The sequence below is a fragment of the Nematolebias whitei genome, chromosome 10, assembly GCF_014905685.2.
Source record: "Nematolebias whitei isolate Nwh7 chromosome 10, NemWhi1, whole genome shotgun sequence".
Lineage (NCBI taxonomy): Eukaryota > Metazoa > Chordata > Actinopteri > Cyprinodontiformes > Rivulidae > Nematolebias > Nematolebias whitei.
Genome location: NC_056507.1, coordinates 41,529,481 through 41,540,969, shown reverse-complemented (window position 1 = coordinate 41,540,969; position 11,489 = coordinate 41,529,481). Strand labels below are relative to the sequence as shown.

General features: G+C 40.5%; 1 protein-coding gene across 1 annotated transcript in view; it reads left to right on the top strand.

Moving 5' to 3' along the window:
- Nucleotides 1-11,118, top strand: part of pparab (peroxisome proliferator-activated receptor alpha b) — a gene marked incomplete at its 5' end in the record, with an annotated part of 15,503 nt that extends 4,385 nt beyond the window's left edge. The window contains 2 exon segments of the mRNA XM_037683651.1: nucleotides 9,847-10,300; nucleotides 10,398-11,118. Of these exon segments, the coding sequence (XP_037539579.1) occupies nucleotides 9,847-10,300; nucleotides 10,398-10,642 (699 nt within the window).
- Nucleotides 11,119-11,489: the final 371 nt, after the last annotated feature.

Genomic DNA, 11,489 nt, shown 5'->3' with positions numbered 1-11,489 from the left:
TGTCAGGATTTTGTGGACAGGAACGAACCCAATGTGCAGACAGGACTCAAACTCGGCAGTTTACAAAAATAAGTATTTTAATGGTGGAAAATGAACAAAATAACAGCTGACGTGGCAGCAAAACTTACATATAAATGGAAGACTCAGAGGGAAACTCAGGGAGGACTCAGGAGAGCTCAGGGGAGATGCAGGAGAACGCAAGAGGACGCAGGAGAACACAGAGACCCAACGAATACGACCCGACGAGGAACAACACAGAACAGACAGCTTTTATACAAGGACAAGACAAGACGTGATTACAACAGCTGTGACGAGACAAAGGTGACACCAATTAAACTGACGAGGAAACAGACACAAACAGAAACAGCAAATGGTACCATCCTTACAGTTTTGTGTTATCAGAATTTAATTCTAACTTTGAAATTCATCCAACATTAATAAAACTTTCCTCAAGTTTCCTTTTTGGACATGCATGCATATATTTGTACAAATTGTACTTCAGAGGAGATTATTACAGCCTCATATAAAATCAATGACTATGATGATATCGGAACTGGATCGGTATCGGGCGATATTCAGAGTTAGGTATCGGGATCCAATCGGAAGTTTAAAAAAGTGGATTGGTGCATCCGTAATTAATATTATAAGTTATATTATAAGTAATAGTAATTAAATATAGAATAAAGTAAATAATAAAATAATAAAGTAAATAGTTACAAACTTATTTGTAAAAGGTATAAACTGGTAGTAGTACAACAGAAATAACAACTACTAAAACACAGAGCATCAGTTTCACATTACACAGTTATACCAGTAGAAATAAGTTACTGCTGGAAGTTCTACAGGCTGCATCAGGCTAGCTAGAACAGCTATCTGCTTCTGCTATGAGAATTACTCACACAACCTTTCTTTAAAAACAACAACAGAGTAATCTTGAAAAAATAAATTTAAAAAAGTTGTAGTTTTGTCAAGATATCTTCCCGATATTATCATGCAGCTGATTTTTGCAATTTCATCTATTTGATCTATTATGTCCTTGACAATTTGACAATAAAGAAATGACAATAAATAATAAATGACAATAAAGAAACTGTGACTCTGACTGACTCTGACAGAGAGCGGGACAGTTTTTACTTTATCCACTACATGAACCTCACACATCAACTCCACAATTTTCAGGTAGGCAGGTTTCAGTACGTTTCTCCAATATTGTGAAGATTTGTATCCTTAGTGATTAAAAGTGAACACTCAAAAGATGCTTCTGCAGGTCTGTGCAAATCACTACCTGCTCTTTCAAAGGCTTTTCTGATGTCAGTGGAGCTTTTTGCCAACTGCTTGTTCCTGAAAGTATTCCCAACTTTCACCAATATTAATAACGATGTCTGTCCTAAACTAGAGAAAAATGTTCTTATGTTATCAGAAAAATGACTCCTCTGTGTGTTTTTACACATTTAAATATTCACAACTGCCTGTGCTTACATTTATGTTATATATTTAATGAATGTGAGCTTAACCAAGAGCAACAACAACTTCCTGCCTCTTCTCACGCAGCCTCGCTGCCATCTGAGAGCTGCATTCACTCAGTGTTGCCAGTAGGGGTTGAACGAGTATATAATTTTTAAACTCGACATTAACGTAATAAAACCCGAGTAGAACTTGAGTATTTGATGACATCATAGATCTCAAGACATGAAAATAAATAAATAAATAAAACCGCAATAAAAGGTAATTATTTACAAAAAAAAGACCAGCAAAACATTGGGAGCGTATATTATGCTCCTTCCATTTATCATACTGCAAATAGGTCACAGGAAAAACTAAACTATTAGTTATTATTATTAAGCTGCAAACTAAGCATGTCAGAAACGAAAGTTAAAACAGTGGATAGGCAGTGGATTGGACCCGGTGTTACACCATACTCTGTGACCTGCAACAGTGCAACACCGCCCCCTACGGTCATACGTTGGTCACATAATATGACGTCTCTACGGTTACTCGACATTACATTTTTAACCTCGATAGAGGTCCTAGCAATTGATGTGTAGATTACTCGAGAACTCTGTTAATGCCCTAGTTGCCAGGTGAGAAATGTAGGATTATCGTACTAGAGACATAAAATTATCGTATTTTGAAGGGAAATTATTGTACACCTGTCATAACCAAAATAACAAATCAATCTATGCACTATAGTAGTGATGGGTCCGCTTCCAGACCAGCTCTCTTCTTCTTCTTTTCTTTTTTCTTTTCCTCACTCACCTCATGGCCTTTGTTCTGAGGCAAACGCAAGCACGTCACTCGTAGGTAACATTTAGAAAATCACGATTGGCTGGAATCGTACATCTGCTTGTGGACACAGATGCCTTCAGGGTTCACAAAAAAACTCAGACAGACAGTTGCAACAGGCTGATGACAACTGATTACAACCACACATTCACGGAATGGTCAAATTATCGTATATTTGGCCTTTTATGGGATTATTGATCGTACATTGTACAGAGGGCAAAGTTGTCGTACAAATACAACAATTATCGTACACCTGGCAACACTGACAGTACTGACATTATAACAAAGCGCTCTTAAAGTGACAGCACAGATTTTAGTTTTTAACATAATACGTTATCGAAAACTCTTAAAACAAAACCAAAATGAGGGTTCTTCAGTGTTAATCAGGATTTGATTAAATTTCAAACATTATAATTAAAAATAAAAACAAATTTTCTAAAGTTGTTACACAGACAATAAATGGATGTTTTTCCAACCTCTAAGCCAGAGGTGTCAAACTCACTTACAAAAAGGGCCCAAAATTAAAACCTTTTTCAAACTAAGGGCCAATTTCATAATCTACATTAATGCAAGTTAAATATCCAACATCTTTTCTCAGTCACAGGTTCTTCAACAAGAGTGATTGGTCTCATTTGACGTTTTCTGTTACACTTTTGACATCATAATCAAAGATTACTGAAAAAATTCAAGAAATAAAAGTATTTTACATTTAACATATTATCTTGAGGGCCAAAAAATATGTAATCAAGGACCACATTTGGTCCCCGGGCCTTGAGTTTGATACATGTGCTCTAAGCAGACATATTATGCGACCCCTCCCCCATGGGGGTCGGGCCCCCCAGGTTGGGAATCACTGTTCTAGGGTAACACATTTATTTTGAAATATTTATAACTATAAATGAGAGGAAAGGCAAAGAGAGGAGCACTCAAAGCCGTCAGTGTGCTAATGATCCATTGTTAGGCTGATGGTCCTTCTTGAGCATGTGAGCAGCTGGTTTTGGTTGTCAGCAGCAAACTGGTTGATCCACTCTGAGAAGGTGCTATTTAAGAGACTGAGCTGAAAACAGCACCTCAGACTGAGGAAGTCTCTTGGATGAGAGACGAAACATTTCTATATTTTTTTGTTATTTTGCTTTGTTTTGGTTTTTTGAATGTCCAGAGGACCAGATTTAACTTTTTTTAGATTTTCCACTTGCGTTCAGCTCTCTTGCATAGACGTTTGGCCGCTCGAGTGGTCACGTTCAGCCAGGGGTGTGGTGCCCGCTTTGGTCGCCTGATTTTTAGCGGGGCCACGAGGTCTAAAATCTTAGAGCAGGTTGCATCATGCCTACTGAGCAGCTCCTGCGTATTAATACAGGCAGAGGTTTCAGGGACTGAAGCAGCATCAGTAATGAATGCAGAGGAAAAAAGAGCAGCAGTTGAAGAGTTAAATATCCAACAACTCTTGGCTGGAGCGGGGGATTTAGACTCATGAATAACAGAGGTTTGGAATGAAATGGGTTTGTGATCTGAAACAATAGCATCCCCAACTTCCAGATTAACCACAGATAAACCGTGAGACAGAACTAAATGAAGTGTATGGCCCTATTGATGAGTTGGACCAACAACATTTTGCACAAGGTTGAAACATTGAATCAGATTTAGAAACTCCTGCACCAAAGGCTTGTCAGGACAGTAAACGTGCACATTAAAGTCTCCCAGAATCAAGACCCTGTCGTAATTGAACAGTATTCCAGTCAGAAAGTCAGAAAATTCACTTATGAAGTTTTTGTTGTATGAGGGTGGTCTGTAGATCAGGCTGCACAGTGTTGGGTTGGAGCAGCCCAGCTCAAAATACAGCAGTTCAAAACTCTGAAATGTCACAGCCTGTAGCTGTCTGCAGTTCCAGAGCTTTTTAAAAACTGTTAATAATCCACCACCCCTACCAGAAGTCCTTGGAGCATTAAAAAAGGCACAATCCACCGGCAAAAGTTCAGAAAAAACACTTAACTCACCAGGGACGAGCCAGGTCTCTGTAACAAACATCAAGTCCAGTCCATTGGAGCAGAAATAATTGTTTAAGATAAAAGTTTTATTTGCCAGTGACCTCACATTCAGCAGAGCAATCTTTGTAGAACCAGTAGATGAAGGTAAAGCTGTCCTCCGAGCACAGATCAGCTGTTTCAGATTTCTGGAGTTTGAACCGCGCTTCCAAGGACCAGAGACGCCGCAGCTGTGCGCGCGCCCGCGACGCGAGCCAGGCTCGACTACGGGGATCAGGCAGGACCCAGCAGGATCAACGAACACCCGGACAGGCGAATATCCAGCAGATGGTCGGCAGGAGATGATGCAGCAGAAGGACCTGAGTTGGTTAAGTTCCTCTGGAGACGGCCGAAACCACCGCAGCCGCGCGCGCGCCCGCTGCGCCTACCAGGCCCGGGCACCTGGAGCGAGCTGGAGTTGAGTGGGTCAGCGAAGCATCCGGATGGACAGTTTAACGTCTGATGGTCAGCAGCAGATGACGAAGCAGCAGAGAGCTTGATGCTGGCTTTAATCCTCACGAGACGGCCGGCACGTCTCCCACGGCGCCTGGAGCGATGTTTTCGGGTGGGCAGAAACGCCGCACGTTGCAGGTAAACCGGGACATCAACAAGCAGAGGGAGTGGGGGTCCAGAGCCCTGATCAAAGTGGTCAAACAAGGCGGGGTTTGCAGTAGATAACTGTATATTTAAAAGTTGTTGGAGATCATAAACAAGCAGTGAGTTTATGTCACCGAAGAAAAATGACAAAAACAGAAAAAAACAATCAAAATAGACAGAGGTGAACGGCAAGCCACCAGCACCGGTGCCATCTTCCCGAAAGTGTCACCACAAATCAACAATATAATAACTAGAGTGTTGATAGTTCTAAACATTTTAATTGATTTAAAAGTCCAATATTCCGCATAGTTTTTGTTGCTTCTATTTAATACGAAATTCCAGTTGAATTTATTATCCAAAACAACCTCTAAAATTTAGCTTATCTACATTATAGAAAAATCATTTGTTGTTACCTAAAATCAATAAAAAAAAAGTTTTCCATAAATCAATAAACATCCCCCCCGTACTCTGCTGTGATCATATCATATAATCCTATTAATGCAATGAATGTTGAATTATTTGACCCAAATCCACACTGACCTTTCTTTACTCGACAAATTATTCTATTCAACATAACTATCCAATTTCAGAATCAGAATCAGAATAAATTTTATTGGCATTGCACCGAGATACAACGCGAATATGTACGTACAGTCGTCCGAAGATGGGTGGAGTGCACGAAGCTGCGGCTATAAATAATTAGCGCGGCCTTCTTATTCTTATTCAGAATAATGTTTTGCTTAGATAAGAAAAGGAAAGAAAACATGAGGAGAGACGGTATAAAAAAAAAAGATCTCTCACACCGTGTCCTAGACGGGGCACAATTTTAGGCATCAAAAAAACCTACCACAGCAAAGCAACATAAACAAACGTTATACATGAACATATAGGCGGTGAAAACATTGAATTTTTAAGGGAAAGTCATAGCATAGTCCAGATAAGAGGTGACGTTCATCTTCAGCTCAGGTGAGGTTCTGTCACATGTCCACGGCCTTGGGGAAGGGAGGGGTGAGGAAACAGTCAAAGCATCTTTGTTGTTTTCAAAACATTTCAGGAGGAGTTGAGATAAGTCCGGCACCAAGGCCACAGTTTGGGTCAGGCAGAACTCGTAATTGTTGTTTCTGCCTTTAAAGTCTCGCTGGTACATATTCTCTGATGGAAACTCCAAAACAGCCGAATTGATCCTTTACTCCAAAGTTGAGCTCACAGCTTCTCCAGATTATTCCCATCATTCATGAGTGCTGCCAGGGAGATCACAGTCCTGATAACAGCTGCTCCAACTCCCTGTCACAGCTCCACATTCAGTCCGAGCACTGTCGAGCTTCAACATATCCACATTAATTTGTAGACAACCAGATTTCACCAACCCAAACAGTAGAATCTAGTTGTCATCATGAATCCAATTTGTTCCTTAGAGGTAAGAGGGTCCTCCTTACCCTGACTCCTGTCGGGAGAAGTTGATCGATTTTGTTGAGAGACCAGCTGATCCTTCCAATTAAGAGGTATGCAGGAAAAAAAGAGGCTTTTTAAGGGTCCACAGGACAAAAGAGCGCAGCAGGGAAGCGGGTGGGGGGCAGAGAGGGAAAACACGTCTGGTCCCACCATAGAATACGGTGTTCAATTTCTGAACAAACCCAATTGATACAGCGGTGGTGGGATGCATCACAAACAATGATGAGTCCAGCTACAGGCAAGAGGTGGAACACCTGGAGAGCTGGTGCAAAGAGAATAACCTTCACATCAATGTGAAGAAGACAAAGGAGATGATTGTGGACTTCAGAAGGAACAAAAACATCTACACCCCCCTGAACATAAGAAGATCTGCGGTGGAAGTGGTCTCCAGCTACAAGTACTTGGGTGTACACATGAATGACAACCTCAGCTGGAGCAACAACACCACCAGCCTGATCAAGAAAGCTCTTCAGAGACTCTACTTCCTCAGACGGCTGAGGCGAGCTGGTCTGGGAAGCTCAGCCCTCACCTCCTTCTACAGGTGTGCAGTGGAGAGCATCCTGTGCTCGAGCATCAACGTGTGGCATGGAGGCTGCACAGCTGCAGAAAGAAAAGCTTTGCAGAGAGTGGTGAAGGCTGCACAGAAATCTGTCGGAATCAGCCTCCCCACCATCACAGACATCTACACCTCCAGATGCAGGAAGAGGGCCACCTGCATCATGAAGGACCCCACTCACCCAGCAAACACACTTTTTGCCCCACTCCCCTCAGGAAGGAGGTTAAGGAGCATTAAGTGTAGAACCACTAGACTGAGGAACAGCTTCTACCCTGAGGCTGTTAGATTCATGAATCTCTAACTAGAATAATCACTGTGAAAAACCATATCATATACATTTTATTGTTGGATGTAACTGGGACCCCGTGTACATAATTTCGCTCCTCCACATGTACCACATGAGGTGCAAATGACAATAAAGAAACTCTGACTCTGATTTTCAAGCACTTTGGAACCCTGGTGGGGCACTGATATCATTTTCAATCATCAAAGCTATGTCTATCATCAATTGTAAATATTGAAATTAGTTTTATTAATTGCATTTTTTCCTCTAAATATGTCAGTCTGAACTGACAAATTACAAATATAAGTAAGCAGTTTAAAAATAAAGTCCAGTAATTATATTTTTATTATCATCTTTTTAAATTCCATCACTATAGTGAAAGTAATTTAGTCTATTCACTTTTTTAGTTGGTAGTCATCCAAATCAATATTTCTTGAAACTACATGATCCACTAATCCATACCTGGATAAATAAAGGCTAAATGAAAAAAATACACCTTCTGGCACACCTCACTGGTTGTTCCACCTGTCCCTGTAGATATCCTCAATTCTCCATCCGGGAACACCTGCAGAGATTTTTTTTTGGGGGGGATGGGGGGTACAGTCATCTACCCATGCATGGTTTACAATTTATGTAGTAACACCAACAGAGTATATATCATTTCTGTTTTACACTTGGCTGTAAGGTTAAGAGTCTTAAAAGCATTATTTAGCATTTTCTTGATTAGTAATCATGAAACTCTTTAAGATCCATACTTAGCATAAGAAATGCATATATCAATCTACCACCATTAACATTTTCATGCTACCATTATCACTTTACGTGTGGTTCCTGGCCTCTGAAGACACATGCAAAAACTGATCATTACCTCTGCATTTCAATAACGAAAACACAAGTAAAAAGGGAAAAGAAAAGGGGAAAAACACATGTTATATAAATTCAATTCAATTCAGTGATGAGACAGAAGACCATGGAGAATATTGTTTTTCACACAAGACAGCTGACAGCTCCATATAAGGTCAGAGAAATGTGTGTTTGTTTACCCTGCGGAGCGGCCCGGTCTGGTTGCATTCACACTGTACTCGAACCACGCTGGAGTTCGTTTCTACCGGACCGAGACCTACGTTTTAGCCCGGACCAGAGTTCGCCTTTTTGTTCCATGACAGAGTTCGATGGCGCGTTCACACCTCCCTAAACGAACCGGACTTTCAAGAAAAACGAGCTAGAGTTTGATTAAAGCGGACTAAACAGGGCTGGTGTGAATGCACCCTAAAGCACTTTGAGTATCTTGAAATAAGATAGAAAGGCGCTATATAAGTACAGTCCATTTACCATTTAGTCAACGTTATTCTTAGTACATATCTTAGATCTTATTACTGTTTTCTTTTGCAGTTGAATATTTTTGTTGGATGTAACGGGGCCCTGTGTACACAATTTTGTTCCACCACATGTACCACATGAGGTGTGTATGACAAATAAAGGATCCTGAATCATTGAACCTTGAATTCTAGTTAATAATGGTAGTAATACTAACAACTGTAATAATAATAATTTATATTCTTTTAAGAGTGTTATCTACATAATGGAGGGAATTATAAGTGATCAAATTCAATCTTTTATTATCATAAGTATTAGTCTATTTATTAGAACCCACTTGTAGTGTGATTAGTAAATTTGGTTCATTTTGACTGCTTGATTTGCTCCTTAGGATCACAGACTGGGTATGTTTTAAAAAATCTCTTTTTGTTTTACCTCATCTTGTCTTTTGGATATTATATATGTAATTATTTAGTTAACTTTTATGATATATGTTATTCTAGCTATTGGTCTCTATTTACCATTTACCCCTTTGCTGGTTGTGTTTCTACTAATCAGTCAGTCAAACTAATCAGTTTATCACCTTATTTCCCAAATTCTTTTTCCATGGTTTAGTAGTTTGAGTATTCTCCTATTAATCAAGTGGAATGGATTTGTTCACGAAGAAAGAGAAACTGCACTGCCTGAACAAACGTTTCATAGTAAAAGTGGGGGGGTCCAAATTAACTTTTTTTTTTTATGTGGGGGGACATGTCCCCTTCACATATAATGGTTGCAACGGCTATGGTGAAGCTACAAATTGATTAACTTATGAAGTAAAATTGATTCAAGATGGTTCCCACAGCTAGTCGGCCTTGGCAAACATTTAAATGGATTTCACTCCATCAGTTTTACAGATACTAAGCTAAAAGTTGTGTGCTTGTAACTGAGAGACTTTCCAAACACATACTCTGAGCTCAAAAAGATAACCTGACATCTTGCAATATTGCATGAGTTTTCACGTTATTTTCACCAGTACTATATGTCCTTAGTTTAAAACTTTGGAATGAAGGGCGGTGAGCAGTATGGATTTGTTCGATGAATGCCAAGTCTTTATTCACTGCATGCTTTTGTAAAAATGTGTCATGGTTTCAGTGTTTAGCAGAATTTGTTGCCTTTTTTGATTGTTTTGAGATAAATGAAACATTGCAAAATTCATCAACACAGACCAGGGAAGTAATTTTCTTGTGTTAATGTTATCTTTTCAGTTACTGAAGATTATATACTGTATAAACAGGTCAGGTTATTTATGCACAGAGTTGTCCTGATTCAGCATTTTCCACCTCTTTTACCTGCAGCCTTTTGTTATTCACGACATGGAGACGCTCCATCTGGCAGAGCAGACCCTGGTGGCCAAGATGGTGGGCTCTGCAGGAGCTCTCAAGGACAGGGAGGCAGAAGTTCGAATTTTCCACTGCTGCCAGTGCACATCTGTGGAAACCGTCACAGAGCTTACAGAGTTTGCCAAGTCTGTCCCAGGATTCTCGAACCTGGACCTCAATGATCAGGTGACTCTTTTGAAGTATGGCGTGTATGAGGCCCTGTTCGCCATGCTCGCCTCCTGCATGAACAAGGACGGTCTCCTTGTAGCGTACGGCTCGGGCTTCATCACCAGGGAGTTCCTTAAGAGCCTGCGGCGGCCATTCAGTGACATGATGGAGCCGAAGTTCCAGTTTGCCATGAAATTTAACTCTCTGGAGTTGGATGACAGCGACCTAGCTCTGTTTATTGCTGCCATCATCTGCTGTGGAGGTGAAGAGCCAAAGAAAATATTTGCTTTGCTCTTTTGGCACATGCATATGACTCTGATTATAGCGTCTCAGTCATCTATCTCTTCTTATTTTCCCAGACCGACCAGGGCTGGTGAACATCCCACATATTGAGGCGATGCAGGAGAGCATTGTGCATGTTCTACAGCTCCACCTGCTGGCCAATCACCCAGACGACATGTTTCTCTTCCCTAAGCTGCTGCAGAAACTGGCTGACCTTCGGCAGCTGGTCACTGAGCACGCACAGCTGGTGCAAGAGATCAAAAAGACAGAGGACACCTCACTGCACCCTCTCCTTCAGGAGATCTACAGAGACATGTACTGAGGATCGTTGAGGAATAACCACGGGAGTGCTTCAAACCCCACCCCACTCTACTTTATTTTGTTGGGAACATGAAAAGAGAAACAGTTGTTCATAAGCTAGGGTTGAACCACTTTAGCTGCCCCATCACCAATACAGCTAGAATATGTTTGGCTTTTCTGATCAGCTTCAACTGATGATTTTAGGCTGATGATTCTTTGGGTTCAACACAATATGGACTGTGGCCACAATACAAACACCAGCATACGCATTTTTGACCAAGTTTTGGAGACCTCCCTGGTTGTTCCGAGCCTCAATAAGCCTGAAAACGAGGAAAGAGAGTGAACCTAATAATTGCTACTCAGGTAGTATGCTTGAACCTAGAAATTTTTTTATACAAATGTGGATTAGCCATACACTTTAAGCTTTGATAAAACTAAATTCATTGGCAGCAACAACAGAAATTATGCAGTTTTAACGGCAGTGATGGTCATCAGCACACCAGCATGTTCTTTTATATACAACTAGACACCTTTGTGGTGTCACCAGAGTCCTGAACACAATCATTTCTTTGTATTGTGCTCAACACTTTGGAAAGATACTGCAGGTTATTGTCAATTACATATTTTTTCCCCAATAAGAAAAAATCTAAATGTACAAAACAAAATATCCAGGGAATAGTGTGTTCAAATGTTACTTAAGACCGTAAACTATGACCAAAATTGCAAGTTTAATTTGAACTTGCACTACACTGCACATCAGAAGCACATCATCACCTGCGAACCTGTGAGGCTGAATGTGTGAACACATTCGCACTTCGTACTCTAAGAACTGACTCGATTAATTAAGTTACAATCTTAAACGGATAATT